General features: G+C 44.3%; 2 protein-coding genes across 11 annotated transcripts in view; one reads left to right on the top strand and one right to left on the bottom strand.

Annotated features, from left to right (window-relative positions):
* The window catches only part of KIF24 (kinesin family member 24), a 37,160-nt gene extending 16,677 nt beyond the window's left edge, over window positions 1-20,483 (top strand). For 2 of the 3 annotated variants that reach the window (XM_084503963.1, XM_084503962.1), the window contains 8 exons: window positions 448-535; window positions 2,453-2,574; window positions 4,267-4,372; window positions 7,017-7,088; window positions 8,037-8,146; window positions 9,043-11,466; window positions 13,722-13,815; window positions 16,092-20,483. In XM_084503963.1, the coding sequence (XP_084360089.1) occupies window positions 448-535; window positions 2,453-2,574; window positions 4,267-4,372; window positions 7,017-7,088; window positions 8,037-8,146; window positions 9,043-11,466; window positions 13,722-13,815; window positions 16,092-16,232 (3,157 nt within the window). In that variant the 3' untranslated portion in view covers window positions 16,233-20,483. The other variant, XM_084503964.1, reaches the window with a different exon arrangement.
* Window positions 19,413-25,961, bottom strand: part of UBAP1 (ubiquitin associated protein 1) — a 35,428-nt gene continuing 28,879 nt past the window's right edge. For 7 of the 8 annotated variants that reach the window (XM_084503965.1, XM_084503967.1, XM_084503966.1 and 4 more), the window contains 4 exons: window positions 25,233-25,268; window positions 24,565-24,762; window positions 23,160-23,261; window positions 19,413-21,421 (listed from right to left, as the gene is read on the bottom strand). In XM_084503965.1, coding sequence (XP_084360091.1) covers window positions 21,281-21,421; window positions 23,160-23,261; window positions 24,565-24,762; window positions 25,233-25,268 — 477 coding nt within the window. In that variant the 3' untranslated portion in view covers window positions 19,413-21,280. The remainder of the gene's footprint in view (window positions 21,422-23,159; window positions 23,262-24,564; window positions 24,763-25,232; window positions 25,269-25,961) is intronic. The other variant, XM_084503972.1, reaches the window with a different exon arrangement.

The following is a 25,961-nucleotide window of genomic DNA, read 5'->3' as shown; positions in this document are numbered from 1 at the left end:
ACCGCTTCTGTGTGATTCATGGCAGAGTTGTTCTGGACTCTGACTCTATGGCTATGGGAGCTGCTTCAAATGCCTGTGCAAAAATCTTGGGAACTTGAACAGAGCATGACTTATACAGACTGAACTTCCTACAGAAGGTCTAAGATGCAGTTCGAGGAGAGACAGGAACTCTAAAATGTAGACGTGGTAATTTACTTCTCTGCTTGATTATATTCCTGAACTGGCAGAAATGCAGTGCTACTTTCTCTTTAACAGTGAAGTTTCAGTGGTAGATACTGAAAATGAAATAGCTCTTTATGTCTGAAATTAAATAAATGACTGTGATAGCTCTCCTTTAATCAGTAGTCTTGATTGTTCTTTTTATATAGCCTCATAGCGCTGGAGTGTATTTTCATTGCTGCTATTTAGGAGTTCAAAAATCTCGTTTCTGTGATGTTTCATTTTCAGACTGTTTGCAAGAGAAGATAGCAAACATGTTGTTCAAATAGTTGGACTCCGGGAGGTCCAGGTGGACTCTGTAGACCTACTTTTGGAGGTAACCTCAGTATTTGTCATTATTTTGTCTTCTGCAGCCTTACTTATGGATTTGTGAGATAAGTCATTTGCAGAGAACATTGTTAACTGTTGTGTCATACATGTGGATGCTTCTTTTTAAGGTTCTGAAGTTAGTAACCTCAAGCAGAACGCGGAGGAGCACTGTTAATATTTCCTTAATAAGTAAGCATGGTGGGTCAGCATGACTTGTGTTAGCGACACACAAGCTGTTGATGTGCAGCTGTTGCTTCTGCTGCCACTCCTTATGGAAAGATCTTTGCCAAGAAACAGATTGCTGTCACTATTCCAGAAATTAAATAACATTCCAGCAAGGGATGCTGTAAGGTGGATCTCTGTATTTCTCCTAGTGTGACTTCTTTGGCTTCTCTGAACATTTCTGTATAAAAGATACATGGGAGTGGGACAAAAGATAGAAATTTGTAAATTAATAGAACTAAAAATCAGAAAATACTTAAGAAATATTGAGCTAAGTGAAGATTTAGACAATGCTTAGAAAATGATGGGTAATAGCAGCTGTGTAAAATTAAGATCTTTAAACAGTAGCTGACATTCAGCACAAGCAAAGCTTTGGTTTTCCTTCCCTGTCTGGCTAAGCCCAGCAAGAGCACTGGGAAATTTTCTGCACTGTCCTGCAGCAAGCAAGCCGGCTAAATCTGTCTTCTGTTTAACTTAAGTTTGAACAGCTTAATTCCTTTCTCAGTAAGGAACTGTAAATTACAAGCGCCTGATAGTGTAATTGACTCATTAAAATTGGCACGGTGTTCTCACTTATATTCCATTTAACTTTGTTCTTTATCCTCATTAACTCCAAGCTTCAGGACATGCTGGCGATGCTTCTGTAAATTAGAGTGTAAATCTGCTATGAGGTTGATTAACACATTCCTCTATATTATCACATTGCACACAGAGAAGAGCTATTAAATGACTTTATTCTCATAGGTATCTCAGCAAAAAACTAATTTTATATTGTCCATAGGCCCTTTTGAACACAGAAATGTCACTAGCTTGACTCAGAGCTTCTGAATTGTCTGCAGCAGATACATGGGAAGAGTCTTGAATACATCCTTAGTTATTAAATATTCATTGATGTTGGCTTTGGTTCAGAAAATCGCTGCATTTAGCACTAACATAGTGCTTGGGAGCTGCAGCAGTTGGTTAGGTTACTGTTTGAGAACTGGCCACTGAAAGGCATAAATAATGCACATCTGTCAACTGAGAACGTATTGATTTTGGTAGATAATATTTAAATTTGTTCTTAAAACCAGAAGCAAAATTAATGACTCTGTTTTATGAATGTCCTGCTGCAGCTGCTGCTAGACTTCTAGCAATAGTCCTTAAAAGTTTGCAAAAATGAATTATCCAGAGTTAGATCTTGAAAGAGCATTTGCGCTTTTGCTCTTGATCTCTTAACTTTGTTCCTTACTCCTGTAGTATAATTTCTTTTAGTTATTGAGATGTAGAAAGGTTTTGGCATTTTTATATAATTTTCTGGATAACAGTACCCATCCTAGTGCATGAGAAGGGAGGGGGAATTTGTCAATCCCACAAATCTCTTAGATTATCTCTGCAATCTTTTTCTTTTCTTCCATACATTTGTTTTTTGGTTTTATAGTCTAGATATTTTGCAAATCAGAACGAGTGTGCAATGCAACAACTTCTTATCTGCAGTATACTCCCTAAGTTCAGTAGTGTTACTGCAAACAAATCCATATCCAAAGTTCTGACAGAAACATTGGAAGGGATCCAGTCTTACTCAACATCTCCCTTGCACCAACATTTCAAGGCTGTAATGAAGTATTGCTCCTAATACAACTTCATCTTATGAGGGCAAAATCTCTTTCTGACAGACTGTGCTTTATTTCCCTCATGCTTGGATTTTGTCCCCCTTATTTTGCAGGTGATTTTGAAGGGAGGGAAAGAACGTAGCACAGGAGCTACTGGAGTCAACTCGGATTCCTCTCGATCTCATGCTATCATCCAAATCCAAATTAAAGACACAGCCAACAGGACATTTGGAAGGTAAGTCTAGAACTGGGACTGCTCAGGACTGATGAGGAGATCAACCTCAGGGACATCAGGGAGGCAGACCAAGAGGAGGTATTGAGTTTGTGGCATCTGTGAGTTAAATCAGGAGATAAAATTCAAAGGGAATATATGAAGTTTCATAGTCCTTTCTCTGCTCCAAGGTGTTGTACTTAACTCACAGCTGTGAGAGGATTGTCAAACTTGCTTGTAAAATTTTCCAGCGAAGAAATTTGTCAACCAAATCCATCCCTTCATCTTCAGTGTTAAAATGCTTTTCCTGTCTGGGGCATTAATCTGCCCAAAGGTAGACGTCTACAGTGGAGACATCCACATGTGAGCTCATCACCTTTGAAGTCAGTGTAAATAAAGTCATTTCTGGGATCCAGTTCATCCCATTCTGCATAGTCACCAAAAACAGGGGCAAATCCATCTGACATAAAAGCGCTTCTCCCCTGTCTATAATTGACTACAAAGAGAGCCTGGGGTGACTAGCCCAGGCGGAGATGATTCCATTACAGATGTTTACCTTTGGTCAGAGGAATACTAGTACCTCATCTAACCCTCTGATAATTTGAGAACGTGACTCTGATGCCATCTGCACCAGACAAAAAGAGCAGCTTACTTCCTTTTGTAGCAGCCATTAAAACTGCAATTGTGTCTCTTCTCAATCATCATTTTTCCAGACTAAACAACCCCAAGAAATAGGTCTGAGGAGAGAGACCTAGAGAAACAGGTCTAGGTATCGATGCTGAGTGTCAAAAAAATGTGTTGACACACCCCTCCAGCAACTACAATGCAGTCTTGTTTCACAGGATCTTATTTTAAATACAAGGCAAAATGGAAGAGCCACAAATAGTGAAGAGAGGAAAAGGCAGACCAGGCAGTTCAGAATTAGAAGGGTATGTGGTTATTTAGGTGTGGCATGTGTTCCTTTTTTTTTTTTTTTTTTTTTCCTGAAAACGAGGTGGAATTGCAGTGGGGAAGGGATCTCAAAATACGTCTGTAAGAGAAGTCAGAGCTCTTCCAGAAATAGGAGGACAAAAATGAAGATATGGTGCAACAGTCAGTTCAGTAGCTGGCACACAGAGCTAGTGAATGTGAGAAGGATTAATGGAGTTTTGGGGAAGAAAGGGAAAAGGAGCACAGAAAGCTGCGAGTATTATTTACTACACCAGCAATCTGTTTTTATTGCCCTGAATTTGCATTTGATGTGGCAGTTGTCTGTTTTACTTGGGGAAAAAAAATCAATAAATTTACAATTTCTTTAACTGTGTTCTTGGGAAGCTACAAACAGAGTGATTATCCAGAATAATGAATGTGCTACACTTTAAAGAGCTTATCTATTAAACTGTTGAGCACATTAAACTGTCAAGCACATTCATCAACAATTTTACTTTCTGTTATGATTGTCCTAGTGCCAGAATGCTCTGACACTCTTCTGCTGCTATGCTTATTTTGATGCTTCAGATACTTCCAGCAGGCGTTTCTCTTTGTTCAAAGGCAGTTATTGCTAATCATTCTTCAGATTTCAAGTGTTGCTTCTCTGTTGTTTATAAAAAAAAAAAAAAAAAAAAAAGGGGGGGGGGGAGGAAATAGGGGGGAAAAAAAAAAAAAGAAGCCCTTAAGCTAAATGCAACTTTCTTGTTTTTTTTTGTGTGTGTGTTTTTTGTTTTTTTTTTTCTCTAGGATATCATTCATTGACTTGGCTGGCAGTGAAAGGGCAGCTGATGCCAGAGACTCAGATCGACAAACAAAAATGGAAGGAGCAGAAATAAACCAAAGTCTTTTAGCAGTAAGCTACTAGCATGTCTGAGGAGGGTTTTGTAATTAATTGATTTTTGGATAAAAATGAAGCATAAAATAATATGTATATGGATGTAATGGAGGGCAAAAAATATCCAGAGTGCTAAGTTTTTCCAGTTTAATTTGTCTCAGTTAATTTGACAATTTAAGAGGAGAAACATTTTGTGATGAAAATAAAGTCTTTTTGATTGATTCTTAGAGCCAGTTGGGTAAACACAGTATAGAAAATGTTGCTTATAGTATGCCAAGTGTCTCATATTTTATGTAGAAAGTTTGTCCCTTTTACTTCCAGAGAATATTGGTTTGGGATTACCATATATGTTTCATAAAAGCACATCTGCTGTTCCTTTTGCTTATTTCGCCACTTGAACTCAGACTTCTCTATCAAATCAGGAGCAAAGGGCTTAAATGCTCAAGAGCCCAGGGACTAGCATGAAGATGTGGGAGAAAAAGGAAATAATGCATTCTTAACACAAACCATCTTTTCTTATAAATGTACACAAATATGTTAAGAGGGACAAGGAGCAGAAAAATGCTATTTAATAGACCGCAGAAGCACCTCTAATAGAAATTGTGCAGAAGACTTTGCACCTCCTTTAATTCAAAGGAACAAAGCTCCCTGATGACTGAGGACTTCTCTAAGTGAGATGAAGGTGATCTGCAATCAGTGAGTATGAGTCAGCAGTGCAGAAGTTGCTGTACACAGCCATACATTGTATACGCTTTTAGCATGCAGTAAATAGGTGGCTCGCTCTGTTTTGAGAATGGATAAAGCTTCTCTTGCACAAAGACCATCCTGCTGTGGAATATTAGCACTCAATACTGGGAGGTAGCTTGTAAAGTGAATGTGTTTGCATACTTCGTGCTTTCTTGAGTACTTACTGATGAATAATAGAGTCACGGGGAATCAGGACCTGAACAGAAACAACTCCTGAGGACTGAGGCTTTATGTGGGTTTGTGAGGCTGTCTTAAAAGGAACTTTAAAATCAGTGTGTGCGCTTTTGCAGAGTAAGTACCTAGGCCATCTAGAAGTAGTGGCTGAATTAACTATAAAAGGCATCGTTGGGTAAGTCTACAGCCTGTGAAAACTAGCTCTGTCTTTCTTGATCATAATGTTCTCTTCTAGCCTTAAAATACAGAAAGTTTATATTTTGCTATTAGTTTAAATATTTGTGGTGGTTTCAGATAGAAGATACTCATATACTGCAATTATGAGAAGCAGGATAAAACGTTACAATAGTTTGATATTGCTAGAGGTGTGATTTTTAATAAAGCATGGTTAAAGAAAGGAAAAAGGTATAATTTTAAGTGGGTATTGTTCCTTTAAATGTGGGAAGGCTGCTTCATGCTAGTATCAGCATCACCATGACAATACTGTCATCTGCTTATTTTTCCCATGATAAATCTTATGAATGACTTGTCTTGTGGCTATGCAGTCCACTTCTGCTGGTTTTAGAGAGCATTCAGGCTTGATATGCAGTGTGATGCTGTTCTGCTTATCCCAGTGAAAACATGGAAAAAAGTGTAAACCTCTGTTTGAAAATGACATCTTTTTCCAAAGCTGGTAATAAAGCAAGATGTTTCTTCAGGACTACCATCTACCTCTGTTGATGGTTGCTAACAAGGAGAACATCTGATGTGTTTTGTGAAAGGCATGGGTGTAGCTAGCAGCATGTTTTTTGCTAGTTTTAATTGAAGTTTTGTGTATAGCTCTTATTTACTAGCCTCTCAAAGGCCCACGTTGAAGTGTTTATATAGACAACCTGCATCTGTACTGCCTTCTGAGCAGGGCCTTAAACTGGGCTGGAACCCAGCTCCCCCCACAGCTAACTGGTGTTGTTTCATGTTCTTCCTGCTGGTGGGGTTTGGGGCTTTGCACTCATGTGAAGAGAAAAGAGATCAGCCACCTTCTAACACAGCCCAGCATACCCACACTTACAGTGTGCATGGATGGAATATCTAGACTGCAGATTAGAAGCAGTATGGGGAGGAAGAAATAAGCTTTTGTTTAGCTCATAGTAGCTCTGCTGTGAAAATATTAAATATTGCCAGAGTGGCACAAGAAATTTGCACTGCTGTTAACCAAACAGTAGTATTTCGTTATATTTTCAGAAAGGGGAGAATTTCTTTTAGAAGAATGGAATTTATAAGAGATAAAGCTCAGAAAGCTCTGTTCTTAGGATGTCACAGGTCTCTGAATCCAGCGTACACCTGCCATGCAAGGTGCAGCCTGGTCTGGTGTACACCCAATCTGACTAAAAACTAGTTAGCTATGGTGCAGGCAGCAGCAGGCCCACAGTAGCGTGGAGCTCTGTGTGTGCTGAACATTTCTGTGTTTACCCAGACTTTTGGATATGTTTTATATAGCCCACAGAACCTGCAGGCTGGGCTGGGGATGCTCTGTGCTGCAGTTTTGCTCTCTGAATGCAGCTAAACTGCTGCCAATGCCTGAACTAGGCTGAAGCCGTTCATCGCTGTGTCAGCAACAAATTCCACTTGTGAGGGACACTGTAGGAATTAAAGTGCATGAGGAAAATAGTAAATTCATAGGTAAGATTTGATGCAATTCAGTTCAGTGTTACTGTCAGCGTGTCACTGAAATATTTTTCCCCATTTTGCTTTTCTTTTATAGCTAAAGGAATGCATTCGGGCCTTGGATCAGGAGCATGCACATACACCTTTCCGGCAAAGCAAATTAACTCAGGTAAAAGAGGCAGAAAGGCAACGGTAGTAGATACTCCACTGGTGAGGACAAAATGAAAATTAAAAAAAACATTATGATTCCGTAACTGCTATTAAACCCTTGGGGAAAAAAAAAAAGAAAAAAAAAAAAAAAGAGAGAGAGAGAGAACAATGCATAACTCTTCCAAAAAATAATGTTGAAGATGTTCACAGGGTTGAGGCCAACTGCCACCTCACCCAGTAAGTCCTGGGGACTAGCATGGTAGTTAAAAACAAACAAGCAAACAAACAAACAGAAACCTAGCTTCCCCAAAAATGCCCTAACTCCCGAATTCTGGGATTGAATCTTCATTGTCCTGAGTGAATTCTTATATGAAGAACCCTATGGACTAGTCATAACCGGATATTCATGTTGTGTATAACTCCAGAAACAAAGTCTTTCAGAGTTCCATCCATTTCCACCTACTCCATAACCAGTCTTGCATCTTCTGTGCAGTTAACAGTCACAGGATTTCTGATCAACATTTCTTCACTGCAGTTGTAACATATGTTTTGAGGAATAAAGCATATGGGCACCCTTGTGACACCTGTCTTGTTCACAGCACTGATTAACACTCATAATGATTTTAAATTGTAAACAAAGAATGGCAAGATGAATTGAGACGAGAAATAAAATAAAAAAAAAAAAAAGAGGCAGTTACTATGCATCACCTGCCTGAGTTGTTAAACTGCCTCTGTGCCCATCGTTAATTTACAGGAAATGCAAGATGGCTTAGCCCAACTTTTCAGAAGTTCTGAGGTAAAGTAAATCACTTCCATAGAATCATAGAATGGTTTGGGTTGGAAGGGACCTTAATGATCACCCAATTCCAACCCTCTTCATATTTTATGTTACATAAGAGCTAGCATATGTTTAAGAAAATATATGACTTGCTAAGAATCTTAAACTTATTTTTCCTTCTAATCCTAGGTACTAAAGGATTCTTTCATTGGCAATTCCAAGACATGTATGATAGCCAATGTATCACCTAGCCACATAGCTACAGAGCATACCCTGAACACTTTACGATATGCTGACAGGTAGGTGATGAATCTTAATCTTGCCAAAGTGAAAAACACCAAGAAAAAAGTATGGTTTAATGTTTGTAGTTGTGTTGGAAATGTTGACTTAAGTAGGAAATGCAATTTTCACAAAGCAATAAAATCCTTACCTGTTCCACTCTTACACTGGGTCTTGAAATTCTCCAGGTCTTGTAAATCCTTCCTGATAACAGCTTTTAGTGGTGAAAATATCACTGTGCTCCCTTTAACTGCAGCATTGCTAACCTCATCGCTCACACGCTTTGTTTTGTACTGTAGTTCTGCCTCAAACATGCTCAAGTCCTTCGCCCTTCCTCCTACACAGGAGGACATAGATTGCAGGCTGTGCAATGCTGGGGTTAAGAGGACAAGAGATGCTTAAGGAGAAGAGGAATGAAGGAAACAATTGAGGGGACAGGGTGATGCCAGTTAAGCAGCCCTTCGCAATTGCACTGATGGGTCTGATCCAGGAACAGTATAGCCCTGTACACATGTCACATGAGCTAATTAGCTCTACTGCAATTACTTCCAAAAGCTCTAGTTTGTGTCTTGTGGGACTATACAATGTGCTGTGGAGAGCACTGGTTTGTTTTGAGATAGCACTGTGCCATGCAGCATTATAAAGCATGGAAATGAAACCCAATTCCACTGAAATAGAGGCCATCTTCACTCCTTTGACCTGTCATGCACTGTTCAAGGAAGCACTTCAAAACACTGCTACAGACCTTTCCAGAAGTTCAGGTGTTTTGATAGAGGTGTTCTGATGCTTGCCTGGATCACGGATAATTAAAAGAGAAATCATGACATTGACTTCAGTGTTTAGTCTGTATTAGTTTGTTCTGAAGACATGTTATTTATCTGAAAGCATGACATCTCAAGCCAATCTCATTTTACAGGGTTAAAGAGCTGAAGAAAGGGATTAAATGTTCTACCCCTGTCACAAACAGACGTCGGACAGCTGGAAACGTATCTCCAAAACGTGTCCAAAACTCTCCCTCTGTGCCACCTGGTGAAAAGAGCTCTCCAAAGAAAGTAAAGCTAGGTCTCCAGCACCCTTCGAGTGCTACAAAAACAAAGACGTGTCCTGCAGCGCTCCAGCCACCCAGTGTCCCTTTTACCTCTACCCCCAGGGGAGTCAACAAAGGACATGCCTACAAAGGAAGTCCCAGCTCACTGTGGTTCCACCACACTAGTCCAGTTAAGGGATTCTTACGGATAGGACATCCCCTGAAGAAGAAAACTGATGATCTGTCCCCCTACTCTGAAAAGAACCCCACTGCGAAGGATTTTGTCATCAGAAACACTGGTACAGCAGAAACAAAAGAGAGTGGCCAAAGAGATAAGTACATGCAAGACAGACCACCTGTCCAGTGCCTAAAAGTCCAGACAGTGCAACCTGTGCAAAAACAGCTTGTTTCTAGAGATGATTTTTCCTTTGGAGATGGAAATCTGCCTTCTGACAGCAGGCAGGAATGGGGAAACACCTTTGCTAAACCGTGCGTTGAAACCTGGACAAATCTGTCTCCATTTCAGAAGGAAAGGGAGGAACATTTACGCCTTTATCACCAGCAATTTCAGCAGCCACCTATTCTACAGCACAAACTGAACTACCAGCCTCTGGAGAGGTTTTTAACACAATATAAGCCCCAGGAAATTGAAGTGAAGCAGGAACTGAGCCTTACGCCCACAGAAGCACAGAGCAAAGAGGGAATGCAGCTGGAAGATCTTGATGACAGTGATTTCAGTGAAGATTCTTTCTCACCTGTCTGCAGTCAAAACAATGTGAAGAGAAGAAACACCAACAAATGCAGTAAACATTCATTTTTCCTTCATCAAAGAGAACAAGGAACTGAGGAAGAGCAAAAAGGTCAAAAGCGACAGGATTTATTTTTTAAATATGCAATGCACTCGCAAGAACATGAACTAGACAACAGCTGGGATTGTAGCGAGGGCAGCCCAAAGATGGAGGAATCCATTAAAAATGCAGGCTGCAGCAAAACTCCATCAGACTGGAGCTATGACTTAGCTATGGAGTCCTCCTCAAGCAATACTGCGGAAAAACCTTGCTGCTTACAAGAAGATTCTGCTTGTAACTGGAAAAACAGCCAAGATTTCCTGGCTGATGACAAACAATACAAATCCAAACACAGGTGTTCAGTTTACTCCAGTGAAGTCACCTTGACTCCAGAAAAGGATACTTCAAACTCATATTCTTCCCCTGTATTGAAATCAGGAACACCAGAGTGCAAAGAGATTCTTCACCAGCGTGAGGAGAAGGAGGAATCTGCTCTGGATGGACAGGCTGCCGTTGCAGGAGACATTAAATGGAAAGCTAGAAAAAATGATGTTAACTGTTGTGGATCTCCCAGTTGTTCCTCAGAATTCACACCTGAGCTTGTGGCTCCTCTCCCGGTACCCCTTCTTGACTATGAGGAAACAGCGGATGCAGAGAACGTTTCTTCTAACCAAGAAAAGTCCCCCCGTGTGAAACAGCTGTTGGGCAGGAGCATACACAGGCCCCAGAAGAGGTTTGAGGAGGAGGCCTGGCAGTGCACCAGAAGCAGAGCTCTGACAGACAGCATGCTGGAGCTGGGCGAGCAAGTGCGTCGTGGTGGAAGACACTGCGCCCTGCAGCGCTGCCCGCAGGCAGGGGACAGGTGGCTCTCTCCTGGCTGCTGTGGTGTGAAGCCGTGCTGCTGCCTTCTGCGCTCAGGTTCATCAAATCCAGGAGTCGTTCCCAGCTCCCTCATTGGAAATGACCTGGCAGAAGCATCCACAGCTGAATGCACAGAATCCAGGGGAGAGAGAGAGGGTGCTTTGTTTCTTGGTAACAAAAAGTGCAAGGAGTACACAGACGGCAGACAGCCTGATGCTGATGTTAAAGGGAATACCATTAATTCAGGAAAACCGAACTCAAATCAAGGACTGAATGTTGAGCCTTGGGAAAGAAATGCTGAGATACCTGAAAAGAGCTTTTTTTCAGGTGCATCATGTTTACTCACTGTGGGAAATACAGATTATGCAGTCCAGTCCCACTCTCAAGAAAGCAGCCTGCTGCAGCGCAAGTCAGGACTGAGGAACGAGGACCTCAGTCATTCTGAAGAGCCAGCCAAGTCATCCTTCAGCAGTGAGGAAATAGGGTTGCTTAAGTGCAAATTGATGCAGACTATTTTTACACAAGAGGCTTTCGTTGCAGATTCAGGATCTGCAACCAAAGATACTAAGCCATTAGCAAATGCAAACAGTCCCTCCAACGTCAGCTCTCCGAGTGGTGTATCTGAGGTGGGAAAATGGCAGAAGGAGGCCCTAGAAAAGGCACAGTAAGTCTTGCTCTTCGCTAAAGTTTCTCACGAAGCTTAGAAAATCTAGACATACTGGGTAGATCTGCCCTTATTTGTGTATCATGCTCATATGCACTTTAAAAACTGATGGGAAATCAATCTATGAAATAATTATTTAATGAGATTAATGATGATTTATACTCATTATCTTGTATAAATATATAATTGCCTGTTATTTAGTGATATTTTAAAATCTCACAGGAAGCCAATTATTCTATTAGAGTTTCCTAAGATAATGTTACAGGAATTAATATTATATCATAAGCTGAAATTCTCAGTAACTAATTGGTTCCTGTAAGCTGTAAAGTACCTAAAATATATCAAAACCTCTCATCAAAAAGCAGGTGATAGCTGTTGCATCTGTGCAGAAAGGAAAACAGCTAGGGCAGCTAGTCAGGCACTGAAGATCTGGATATAGAGCTGCCTCTGTCAGCTCCTGAGGACTGGCTTGCATTCACAGGACAGAAAATACATTGTTGGCCAGAGGAACTTACAGAGAGGAACAGGAGCACTACCTTCCCACCATGCCTGTTTTTCACCAAAATGGCTTACAACCTCACAGTCTTACCAGACATCTTTTGCTGTTCCATTCCCCTGTGGTAAAAAGCAGCACCAAGATGCACTCCTCAGTCAGCAAGGCCTTCCTGACCCAGAACCAGCACAGTCTACTGCTCTTCAAGGAGCACTGGTGTGCACTTCATAGAATCCCAGGATGGTTGGGGTTGGAAGGGACCTTACAGACCACCTAATTCCACCCCCCTGCCATGGGCAGGGACACCTCCCCCCAGCCCAGGCTGCCCAAAGCCCCATCCAGCCTGGCCTTGGGCACTGCCAGGGATGGGGCAGCCACAGCTCCTCTGGGCAGCCTGGGCCAGGGCCTCACCAGCCTCTGAGTGAGGAATTTCCTCCTAACATCTAATCTAAATCTCCCCTCTTTTAGTTTAAAGCCATTTCCCTTGTCTTATCACTCAACCTCCTGACAGAGTCTCTCCCCAGCTTTCCTGTAGGCCCCTTTAGGCACTGGAAGGCTGCAGTGAGGTCTCCTGCAGCCTTCTCTCCTGCAGGCTGAACACCCCCAGCTCCCTCAGCCTGTCTCCACAGGAGAGCTGCTTCAGCCCTCTGAGCATCCTTGGGGAACTTTAGATTTTCTCTAACAGCTCTGTGTCCTCCTTATACTGGGGGCCCCAGAGCTGAACACAGTGCTCCAGGGGGAGGGGTCTCATGAGAATCAAAGAATCATTGAGGTTGGGAAAGACATCTAAGATCAACTAGTCCAACCTTTAAGCTAGTACTAAATTTCGCCAGTAATCTATGGTACTAAGTTCTGAATGTACATGTTTCTTCAGGACCTCCAGGGATGGTGACTCAACCATGTCCCTGGGCAGCCTGTTCCAATGCCACCAACCCTTTCAGTAAAGAATTTTCTCCTCATCTCCAGCCTAAATCTCCCCTGGCACAACTTGAGGCTATTTCCCCTCATCGTAGTACTTGGAGAGCAGAGCAGAGGGGAGAATCACCTCACAGAATCACAGAATCACAGAATTTTCTAGGTTGGAAGAGACCTCAAGGTCATCGAGTCCAACCTCCAACCTAACGCTAACAGCCCTCCACTAAACCATATCCCTAAGCTCTACATCTAAACGTCTTTTGAAGACTTCCAAGGATGGTGACTCCACCACTTCCCTGGGCAGCCTGTTCCAGTGCCTCACAACCCTTTCAGTGAAGAAGTTCTTCCTAACATCCAGCCTAAAACTCCCCTGGCTCAACTTAAACCCATTCCCCCTCGTCCTGTCACCAGGCACGTGGGAGAACAGGCCAACCCCCACCTCGCTACAGCCTCCCTTGAGGTACCTAAAAAGAGCGATAAGGTCGCCCCTGAGCCTCCTCTTCTCCAGGCTGAACAAGCCCAGCTCCCTCAGCCGCTCCTCGTAGGACTTGTTCTCCAGGCCCCTCACCAGCTTCGTCGCCCTTCTCTGCACCCGCTCAAGCACCTCGATGTCCTTCTTGTAGCGAGGGGCCCAAAACTGAACACAGTACTCGAGGTGCGGCCTCACCAGAGCTGAGTACAGGGGGACGATCACCTCCCTAGAATGCCAGGGACCACAGGCTCACTCTGGGTTTTAAGCAAGGCTTACTCTGGGTTTTCCTCCTTCTTAAAAGCTAATTGGAGCTCGGTAGCAATTAAAGGTAGCGCAGCAGGCTGTGTAACCAAGGATATATTTTATCTTAACCAGACAGGCTATGATTCGGGCCCATCGGCAGCAGCTGGATGAAATGGCATCCTTGTGCTTCAAGGAAGAGTGCTTGATAAATCAGATGTCAGCAACGGTAAGTGGTTTAGACAAAGATTTCATTGCCAGTTGAACTTGCATAAATTGATTTTAGAGATCATTAACTTGAATTAGTGAAGTGACATGCCTGGTCAGTTCCTCCACTCATTCTCTGGTGCCTCCCTGAGTCCTAGCAGAGGCCGCTCACTTCCAGTGCCTGACGTGTCTTTGCCAGCCCACGTAGCGCCTGGTTCCTGGGGGAGAAGGAGTCTGATAGCCCAACTCTGAACTGCTCGTCTCTGATAAGACAGCTTTGTCTTATCTTGGGGTATTGGTGCCAGACCATACCCATCCGGGCACCTCGTCAGGTGGAGTTTTTCTCCTTTCAGGCTGGACCAAGTAAGTCAATACAGGAGAAAACAGCACACCTGTGAAGCATGACACTGGGATGGCACAACTGGTGGTGGTGTGCCACATGGCCTCTTCCTCCTGGGAGTCCCTTGCTTATCAAACTGCAGCTGTGCCTGGCCCCACTCCCTCTAGTGCTCTATCTGCTGTGACTTGTGTCCTCACAGGCTCTTAATTTCTGTCACTCAAGCATTCCTTAGCTTGTCTGTGTCTTGGATTACATTGGTAAAGGCTGGACCTCAAGCCTGGCACCTGCACAGCCCCAGCACCAGCCAGTTCTTAGTTTCTCCTGCATCCTAACAGTTGCGTGTCACAGCTGTGTGACAAGTCTTAACTCTCACCCAGCTCATCTCAGTGAGAACCTCCTGCCTTCCCTGTTCCCTCATCTTATCAATAAAGCCAAATTATGTTAGTGCATTACATTATCACAACCACTTTAATTGCTATCACAGTTCAGATTTGCAGTACAGCTACAGAGACTCTTGCCTCAGGGAATTCAGACTGGAGCCACCCCGTGGTTTATCTGCTGTGACTTCCAGCCGCCTGCACTGTATTACCAGATAATGCACAAGTTCACAAAGCAGTATAAGAGCCATAAGCTGCATTAGTTTTGTGGCAGAGAATGCTATGATAAAAAGCAACCTTTTTTTTTTAATTCTTATTTTATTGTATCTGAGATTTTTTCTTGCTAATTATTAGTCACACGCTGCTATTATTTGCCCCTTGTAGCAAGCAATAATTTTCTGGACAATAGAATTCTGACAGTTCTGACAATTCTGACATGCCAGGCCTCCCAGCAGTGGGTGAATAACTTAACACTACAGCATGACCTTGCTTTGGACAATGCAGTTAGCTTGGACTTCCCATATCAGTTTCTCTCCTTCCACTTTCAGATGGTTGCAACTTCTCCAGCCGTGAAACTGTGGCTGCAGGAGAGATTCCTGCCAAGACCAGCCACACACTGAACCATACAGTGTTTAAAGTGCTTAAGAAACATAAGCTAGGGCAGCTGGGCTAGTCTTCATTAGTGCTGATGTCCATGCAGGACAAAGATACAATGCATGAGATAGCTGGAGTTCTGCCAAATGAGCTTGTGAATGATTAATTTTCGTGTGGTAGCAGTTGCAGCACCTAGCCCCAAGGATACTGACACTTCCCAACTTCTTAGATACTGACCTGTGAATAAATGCACCGAGCTCTTCTCTCAGCTGGAGACCAGAGCAATTATTAACGCAAGACCTACTTAAAAATAACTGCATCCACTTCATTGTAATCAGAGTTTTAGATCACATTTTATCCAACAGTGTGGCAGGTCATGATGGAAGGTGAGGTTCCACTTGGCCTGGGCTATGCACAGCTGCTGTTTCTCATGTGCAGTCTGGCAGACCTGTAGCCAGGCAGCATTTGGACAAGCCCTGTGAGCTGATGCGAAATAATCCCTTCCCTCGCATTTCTCCATAAAATGGCTTATTATGTCGATCAGTGAGGTGCCCAGCTCACCATTTATCTTTGTGACTGTTAAATGCAACACAAGAAGTGTCTGGAACACAGCTCAGTACGTTGTAAAACTGTACATCAGATCTCCAGTCTCTATACCTAACCCTTTAAAAGCTAACATTGTGTAGAAAGGTGATAGCAGGAGCCTTATGCATTTTTTCTGAAACCAGCATAGTAGCTCTAATTTCACCAACAGAATAAAAAAAAATAAAGAAAAAAAAGGAGAGTAATAAGTTAACCTCAGTATTTAGAGGTATTAAGCTTTGCTGTCTATAAGGGTCAGGGCTTCAAGAAGGAAACACTAAATAAATTTACTATAGCTTGGAAAACATGGGTTTTTGTACTGCTGCAGTATATAAAATAACGCTGAATGTCTCCAACCTTCTGCTCCTGTTGTTCCCTAAACTTTCCTTTTGCCTTCCTTCCCAGGATTTTCAGAATTTCGTCACCAAGCTAGATGAAATCCTGGTACTGAAGTCAAAATGCATCCAAACCATGCGAGCCCAGCTTCAGCTCTATTTAGCCTCTCCTAGCGCTGACACATCCCTGCAAACACCTCCACCAGTTTAGACCTGCTGTGCTTACACACGCACAAGAACAGTTTTGGAAACAGCCAGCGAGTGTTTCACCACACTGGGTGCTGCAGAGCGTGGGTGGGAAGGGGCTAGCTTTTGGTTTGATGGTTTGTGATTAGTGCATATTTTAGCTAACGATGGAAAGAATTCTGAGAAAATAAGAGATGATTACTTGGCAACGTGAGATTTGTATTTCCTTAATACCAATAAGACACTTTCTTAAGAATAACAACTCAGCAGTGCTTAAATATCTCACCAAGAGGCAGGCAGTCCTGTCCACAGTACTCACAGCAGCTTTTCACGTTAGAGGCACTTCTGTGCTGCTAAGAAAATGAGGGGAAAAGAAAAAAAAAAAAAAACACTTTGAAGCCAGACTCAGGTCTGGACAAAAATGTTCAAAAGCAATCCAGAAAAGTGTTTGCAAACAGAAGTGAAGAAACAGCTTAAGTACACTAACTAGACCAAAAGTAAATGAAAATCAAGGCAGGATATGAAGTTCTGGGCTTTCAGAAGGAAGTGCCACTGGAGTTCTTTGCGTGGGACTAACGCTCAGACCTGCTGAAAGAGATCACTGAAGTCACAAGTAACGAGCGGCTGAGTAGGAGGCTTATATACAAGGGACTTTGTACCACAGGTTCATCTAGCGTGTTAATGAGCTCATTGTTTTCACTGGTGCCAAGAGAAGGAAGACAAAAGCTCTCCTTCTGCAAGCCATGTCTGAGCTCTGCTCAGCTGCAGAGTGGCCGTGGTCTGCGTTGACAACTGATTTGTCACATCAGAAGGGTGCAGTTATAGGCAGTGGGAGTTAAGAAGCTGACAGTGCCATTACACCAACCTGGTAGTTGAGACCAGAACTACAGAACAAAGCTGGAACCATGCAAGATCTCTGCTGCTGCTTGCTGCTGAACCACAGAATAAGCCCACTTGCTGAAGCCACAAGAGACCATGAAACACGCTCGGCTAAAACAATGCTCTGCAAGTGCTCCCACTCCAAAATTAGGGCTGCCACAACATACTCAGCCATCTCAGCGTTTCCTTGGTAATGGCTGTGGTAGTTCAATAGCCACAAATGCTAAGGGTAATGGAATGCTTTGTCTGACCAGCTGCAAATTTCACCGCCTGCTCCTACAACTACCCCCCACGAGCCAGGTTTGGCAGCAGCAGCGCAGCGGTCGCAGTTACACAGCTCTCTGGGTTGATTTTTGGATGCAAGGAATGTCACACAGCATAGCCCTGGGGAACAGGAGTGCAAGGGAAGGAGTGACAGCTGTAACTGAGGAAGAAAGTCCTACATCAGGGCTCTGATTCTTGAGGGAGGGTATTTAGTCCCTCTTGCTCCTGAGATGTAACCAGGCTGTGAGTTTAGAGACCTCAAGATGGTTCCTGTGTCCCAGCTCCAATCCACCAGCAAGTCACGCCTGAAGCAAGGCCTCCCAGTCCCATTTTAAGAAGATTCATTTGCTTAGAGAAATGAGGCATTCAGGAGCAAGGCTCTTCAGCCTCAGTGCCTCATCCTCCTGGAGACAGGGACAGTTTCCCCTGCACAAGGTGAGGAGAAGACATGGCAGCTGGTTAGTCCTCCTGCCTTCTGAAAGCAAAACTAGGTGTGAGTACTTGCAGTAGTTCCCATAGCCCTTGCTCAGAGAGCACACAGAACAATCACAGAGCTGCTGAGCACTTTCACGAGTTAGCTTGGAGCTGAGGAAAAGGTGGGACCGCAGGATGTGCACACAGGTCACGAGAAAGTGGGAGGTGGTGCCAGCAGCGCAGTGCTAGCTGGGTGGAAAGACAGGGAAAACTTTCCCTCCGTGTACTTTGACATTTGGGACGGGGGAGTGATTGTAATTTAACCCAGCAGAGGATTTAAAGAGGAGCTCAGCAGAAGTACATTCAGTCTTTCCCCATCTCTTACCTAAGCTGGTCATCCCTAAAGCAGCACCACGGGAGAACCGTTCACACAGCACCATAGTGCCATGTCCTAACCTTGGTGCTTTCAGAAGAGTAACCCAGGTAACCCATGAGGTTGTACCTTGTTTGATACAAGATTTTATCATCAACCTGTTCTCAGAGCAGTGTGTCCCCTGCTGCATGTGAGGCTCTACTAAAATAAAAGCAGCTCTGGCTGTGAAAATTCACCTACCCTTAGCAGTAACAGGGCTACTGACACTGTTGAACTGCTGCATGCCCAGGACATACCAAAGCTGGGCTCAGAGCCTGCATCGGAAACAACCAGCACTGTTATTGCAAGGGGTAGTGTTTTTCTCTCCACTCTTCGGGTTGTTACCTAGATGCTGCTTTAACTCTTGTGTGAAGGTGTGCTAACAGTGTTTGAAAGTGTCATCCCCTCCCAGCTGCTTGCACTGACACCTGAAACAAATGGTTTTCTTTTCAACGTGGAGAATGTACGTGAATTTTGTTTGTGTTGTTGCTACAGCAGTCTTCTCAGAAGATTTTTGAGGGACTGGCCCTGTATAATCCAATAAATACGGGAGTAAAATGGATTCACTTTTGTATGCAAGTGCAACAAAGACTATTAATGTTCATGGTACAAGCTTGATGTTTTATTTGACTAGTTTACATTATTTAAAATAAAATTCAATTTACTACAGAGCTCTGGTAAAATCTGTTCTAAAGTAAATGTGATCAAAATGACTAAATGCTTGATTGTAAAAGATCAGCAGAGATCAGTAGGGAATCTGCACGATGCCCATGGCCCCCAGCCTGTTGTTCCACATTTCAGCAGCTCGCTCTCCAGCTCCCAGGTGCACAGGGTCTGTCAGAGCCCAGCAGGCAGCGGTTTCTGCTTTGCCTCTACACTCCTCATCCCAACACCCAGACCTCGGCATTCAGCTAGCGCAGAGGCAGAACAGCCTCTGGCAAAGCTGAGATACCCGAGTGCCATCTACTAGGTACGTCAGTCAGTCTGCTGATTTGAGAACCCAAAGGAAAGTACCGGTCTCAAGACTGACCAGGAACAGTCGTCTTCTCACCACCTAGAAGGAAAGGAGAACCCAGCCTCATCCCCAAACAAAAGTTAACTCACATTAACCAAACAGATGATTTTATTCAGAGGTTTGGTCGAAGTAGGTCTGTTCAGGACTGCCTAGTACCAGACAGGAAACCGTATGGATATTAACTCTCAGAAACAAGCAACACAACCACACGCTCACAGCAGTAACAGTAAAGCAGGTTTATTGTTTTCCAGCTTCTCTGACTGATCAGAGCTCCATTTCCTTGTTTCACACTGTCACATTTCCCACCTGGGAAGGAAAGCCAGGCACCTGATTAACCCGAGCCCCCAGAGGCAGCCCAAACTAGACATTAATTGCTGACCATCAGCTGGTGAACGTTCTTCTTGGACAAGCTTTTCTCAGCCCCAGCACTGGAAGCTGGTGAAGCTTGGTGCTACAGGATACAACGCAAGGAAGTCTGCCCTGGTCCTGCTCATCATTCATCTCCAGATCTCTTAAGATACTTGCAGCTGCATCCCTCCTCAACATCATTTTGTTTTAAATAAAGGTATGTAATTAACATTGTTGTCCTCCTCACAGAACTCCAGGAGTTAACACCGGCCCCACAGGAGACGTTCTGGCTGTACAAAGTTAATAGCGTAACACAGGCTGATGCCATCTCCTTCAGGGTCCTGATGAACTATAAAACCTCCTACTGAAAAATCTGACCTAAGGCAAGGAGCCGAGCTGTCTTCCCCTCCCAAAGTCCGATGCTCCCAGCTCCATGCTCTAAAATGAATTTGGATCCCTAGGCTTTTTTTTTTCTTGTAATAATAAAAAAAAAAGCAGCACCTTCCACCACTGCAGCCACCTGCCTGGACACCTCGGGTAGCTCTGCCCAACGCAGACCATGTTCGTGTGTGCCCACAGGAATGGGCAGCACCTGGGCTTGCGGGATCAAGCAAGTTCTTCATCTGCTGAAGCCAAAGAGCATGAGAGATGGGAACCATGACACTGGGAGTTACATTTGAGGGTTTTATTAGTTGTTCTTCTGCAGAATCAAAAGATTTAGCAAATTACTCTAAAGATTCCTCAAGACTGATGATATTTTATGTATTTAGAACTTGAACAATGTACAACATAATACTTGGTACTATCAAAACCAACCCCAAACCTGATTTCTAGTACTAGATGTTATTATGTAATTCTACAGCAGTGTGGGAAATGGAACTAATGCAGTGAGTATATTTGTTTTAAAGAAAGTGCTTGAAAGAAACCTCCTGCATCACACCGAGTATTATTTAAAACAAAAGATGATTGATTTCCTAGCAGAACATTTTCTTAAATATCCTACAAGCCTGGGGGATTAAGAATACTGAGCCCCACCTCTCTGCCTTCGGGTTCAAGAACCAACAGAAGTGGCAGGTCCAGGTCGAGTTCACAGCTTACCTGTTCCAAGGAAACTTATGCACCGCTCAGCATTGGACGCTCGTGTCTGGCAGAAGTATTGGATGCATGGGTTAAAAAAACACAAGAGGAACAGCTTCTCTTTATGCATAGCGACAGTTTCTGAACCAGTGTTTTTACTAAGTTATAGGCTAACTTTCAACCAAAAAAATAAAATTCCATTGCACTAAAGGTCAAATTTAACCAGTTAATCTGGACTGTGACACAGTCAAGTAATTCAGTACAAGCAGACACCATGAAAGCAGCTTCAAAGAACCAAAGCATCCTAGGTTTCAGAACCAACTTCAAATTCTTCTGTCCAACTCCAGTGCAACAGTGGGGGCAACCACAACGGTCTCTGCCTATGTACAATTCCAGTAGCGGCTGGGCAGTTTAAACTCTCCATGGCCAAGCTGGAAAAAAGGAAACTTAGGAAAGGACACTTAAAAAATTTAATTTAAGAAAGAAAGTTGGCTCCCAGTGGAAAGAGAAATGCTGGAGTGATGCACGCAGGTAGGCTTGCTCAGTCACTCTCCCATGGGTGTGAAAAGCCGGACTCCTTCCTGCCGAGAGCAAGTCACATTGGATGCGGAGGTGGCGGGGCTAGTCCTGCTCCGTGGCACGCCGAGATCCCAGGAATGTGTTTTCAGCTGGCTCCTGCACGGGCCATTAGATCTTCCAAAGCATTGTGTTGGTCATTGTTATGTAATAATAAGACCTCCTTAATGTCTTTTAGTTCAAAGCCCATTTCTTTAAACTGACTCATTAGTTGGAGAAGTTCTGTGATCTGAAAGAGACAGACGATTCTTTGTAAGAGAAAAGATCAGGGCTCAGTCTTACTCAGAGCTGGGGTTTAGCACAGAAATGGTCTTCAGCGACCAGGCACCCCATGGGGACAATCCCACTTCCGTGCACATCCCACACACACTCAGTTTGAAGCAAATCCACTCCAAAGAGAGTCGTCAGGGCTCTGCGTGCAGCAGCCCTTGGACCTCACTTTTGGTACCCAGCATTTGCAGTCCTGCATCTCCCAAACCCTCTTCAGTGAAAGCACCGAAGCTTAGTCTGGGGAAGTCTCTCTCAGTAGAAACTGATCAGCCTGTCCCCATTCAGACTCCCAGAAAGGCTGATTAATATTCACTTTGCTCCCCATCCATCAACCTCTAAAGTTTTTCAAGTTACCTTGACTTTGGTAACAGCACAACAGCCCTCGCTATCAAATGACTCTTCAGATCTAGGGCAAAACAAGGGTATTACAAAAAAAACTACTGGACATTTGTACTGGGTCTGTCTGGGATATAACATTCCCAGCAGTGACCCACACAGTGCTGTGCTGTGCACTTGTCACTAGAACAGCAGTGGAGTCACACCAGTGTTGTGTCTGCTGCTGAGCAGTGCTGGCACAGCACCAGGACTCCCTCCAAGGCCCCCAAAAGCCAGCAGGCAAGAGATGGGCAGGGAACATTACATAGCTGATCTAAACCAAAGGGATATTCTATAGCATGGGATGTCACAGCAAGAAAAGCTGGGAAAGGGGAAGGATACTTTCTTCTCCCCCTCTTCTTTCAAGGAGGGGGAGTGAGTGCTGTTGTGGTGGAGTTCAGCTGCCCAGCAGGGTAAATCCACCACAACACCATGTGCTACGCTATCAACATCACATAAATCCTTCCAGAGCTCTGAAAAAACAGGGACAACTAGTAAATCAACTCCAACAGTTATGAACCCTCTGCTACTTCCAGTGCCTCCTCTCCAGAGGGGAAAACCAGGTTAAAACAGACAACCAGGAGATCAGTCATTTCCAGCTGGGGGTTAAGCCACCAGCAAACGTGTTTCCAAAACACTGTCACTTCCCTTATCTTCACACTGCTGTTCCTCTGTTTGCAAGCTCATCATGAGCTGTATGCATATGTCAGGGGGAGGGTGGGTGGATGGCACCTCCAAAGATTTCCCGTTATAACTCAGCACACGACAGGCTGGCATACACTAAAAAGCAGTTCTGCTGTCCTCTGTTCCTGCCTCTGTACCTTTGGTGCTGGCAAAGCAGCCACACTATAAAACAGGCCCACAAAAGCTGTATTTACCAGATTTTTTCACACAGAGCCCTAACTGAATTTGCCAGGCAGGTGCATTTTTTGCACAGTGGAGAAAATTTATCATCAAAATCCTTCCAGCTTGCCCTGGCTGTTATTTCCTGCTTCTGAAGTTAACTCTCTCTGCACCAAGCACCTTGCCCAAAAGACGACACTGTGGTTTGAACATTGCCATCAAACTAAGCAGGGTCTTTAAAAAAAAAAAAACCATCATTCCCATAAAATCACATGCAAGTACAGGTCATAAAGCAATGCAGAAGAAATCTGTTTGAACATACTCCCTTTATCACCACAAGGATGTTCCTTGGCAGCCCGTTTTGACAAGGCAGCATTACCATGGAGCTAGAATTACACCGACCACTTTATAGAGGAACTGCTGCTGGAATTCCCCTTTGTGGCGCATTCTCACTATTGCAGAGCACACGGCACCCTCACCTTCTCCTCTGAACACTGATGCATTTCCAAAGCTGCTTCAACAAGAAGTGGATCAAAGCCCTTCTCACAAAGCTGTCCATGTGCAAACAGGTAATCCAAAACCTGCAGGGAACAAAACAAAGAAGTTTGCAGAGCTGCATTCACAGCACACAGTCACACACCTCTGTATGTGCAGAGGAACTGAGCACAACTCCGTCCCAGGCTTCACCAGGAACCGAGACAAAGCTCTTCCTGCTCTATCTTGAGACCCTCCTTATGCAAGAGCTTGCTCAAAAAAAAAGCAAACAAGTCCTTCTGTCTTTGTGCTCTCCCCATCAGCTTCATCTTTCACTCCAGTCAAATGGCCTTCCTTCTCTAGCCTTCTATTCTGAATCACTACGGAGGCAGAAAATTAAGATTAAAAGAAATTTAAGATTCAGATTAATTTAAGATTTTTTATTCTGAGTTTTTGAAGGGGTACTGTAGGTCCAGCAACCAAGCTACACCAGCTTTTAGCTTCCTCTCAGCCAGAACAGGTAACACAATCTGGAAGCAGTCAGCTTCTTAAGATCACCTCAGCACACTGCTGATCAAGCTGCAAATCCCAGCTCACATACCCAGAAATTGCTGCCACATTTCTCATTCATTCTCAGTTCAGAGAGGTAGGGGGTGAGAGTCTGACAGGTAAGAGAAAGGTAGTGCTAGGAATGAGATAGTGCTCTTGATTCTTAGGCAGCAGGCAAGCAGAGCAGCTCTACCAGCAGCCAAACCCTGCGCAGCACAGCAGCTACCAGCACGCTCCTCCTGCCAAGGCAACGCTCTGTGCAGTGTGCAGGGAGCACAGGACCAGCACAGAAAGCCTGGCCACGCTCCTCTGTCTTCAAAACATTGCTTTGTTTGAAGCTGATCCAAGACCCAGAGCCACGCTTCACCCCGCCACGCTTTATGCTCCGTGACCTGGTTTTAGCGAGCATTTGAAACAACACATGGCAGGAAGCACCACAGCCAGAGCACGCAAAAAGTCGGTCACTGGTACCTCCTGAGCCTTCCAGGGCTGCAGTAAGCCCGCAGGGGCCCATCTCCCTGCAGGGGGAGGCAGCAGCAGAGTAACCCCTTGTGCTCAGAACAGGGAAGGCGCTTTGCTTTTTGGTCACGCAGCACTGAAGGTATGGATCCATGCCAAGCTTCCTCTGGGCTGTTTTGTGGCTCCTAGGAAGACTGTGCTGCCTCAGGCAGTTTAACAGAAACTTGTGCAGATGCTCTTTGGTTTGGGGAGCCTTTTGTGCCAGGTGAAAACCTCTGGGGCAGTTCTGCAAGCCACCGTTGGAATAAAGTGCCCTCCCCCTACATTTTGCAAAGCCATGTCTGTTCCTCAGCAGAATCAGCGCCCGCTCAAAGGTTTCTCTCTTCCTGCAAAAGCTCTCACCTGGTCTATGTTCTGTCCCTTCTTCTTCATGGCTTTCAGGACGTTCTCAGGCGAGTACCCCATGTTGACGACGGTCTCCACGCACTGCCTCTCGCTGGCAGAGAGGGCCTGCTGTACATCTGGAGCGGGGCCACCCGGCCGCTTTGCACAGCTGGTGTTATTGGGCACTTGAGACGCTGGGAAATTTTGGTGCATTACCTACAAGGGAAAACCCAGAGGCTTAGATGGCGGTCATCTTTTGCATCCGTGTCCCCATTTCTGGCTACTGCAGAACTAGGACACCCAGCAAAATTCATTAACTGGAGACTTCCAAGGCTGTGCTGGGGAAGATGCTCACTGTTAGGATGGAAACACGCACTTTAGGTAGTCTGACTCCCACCACACCCTTTTTACCCTCATCAAGACATTTGATTACCCAGATTTCCTGCCGTACACCCTCTCTTACTGGCAGGACTGAAGCTTTCTAACAGCCAACCTTTCCAACAGTAAAGGCCCTTATGATATGGGAAAACACAACCTTGGATGAAGCAAGGGATTGCTTCCCTCACCCTGCAGTTCACTCATCACCTATGATTTTCTGTACTCGAAGGAATGTTACCTCTGGAAACACCTCAGCAGCTTTTTGCAAATACCAGGCAGTGCAAGCACACAGGAATGTGGGAACTTACCGTAGGCATTTCTGTGTCCTTGTTGTCTGGGTGTACCTGTGGGACAGCACAGGAATGAGGTGGTGAACATGACACACAAGCAGAGTTTGCTACATCTGGGGAAAAAGGTTTCAAGGAAAAGATTGGGGACTGTGTCTACTGTACTGCAGAGACCTGTGGCCTGATCAGTAATCCATGAAATGCAGAAGTCATGCAGCTGTGTGTAGGTGTGAGATAGTCATCACAAGGTTTGTTTGTTCTGCTCTCAGAGCACTGCATTCACGTGCTGTGTATAGACAACACGGCGCACTGGCTACATGCACGTGGTGCTCCACCAGCATCCAACACTGCCCCATCCCCAGCACAGGGCTAACAACACCTGTCTCTGTAAAACTTTGTGCTTTCCCTTAGTAAGCTTTTTGCTGGGTTGAAAAGGAGCCAACTGCTCTTACTTCAAGAGAAATCTTAAAGGAGCCACCTCAAAGGGCTGTTTCACATCACTCGTATCAAACTTGGGCTGTTAAATTATTCTTTAAAAATATCTGGCAGGAGAAAAATCAGCAACGGGGAGCAGCACCCACTTTGGGAAGCTCCACCCAGACAACACAGAAATTACCCATTTTCAGTAGCACACGAGGCCTTCCCTGTCCTGACTGTTCAGTTTCCAACACAGCCTGGAGAGGGATCCCAGCAGTGCCAGGGCTGTACACCCGCTCCATTTCTGCAGAACTGGTCTGCCAAGGGGCACAA

The sequence above is a fragment of the Aythya ferina genome (genome assembly GCF_964211825.1).
Source record: "Aythya ferina genome assembly, chromosome: Z".
NCBI classification, from domain to species: Eukaryota; Metazoa; Chordata; class Aves; order Anseriformes; family Anatidae; genus Aythya; species Aythya ferina.
Note: the sequence above shows the minus strand (reverse complement) of the source record. Positions and strands in the feature narration are given on the sequence as shown.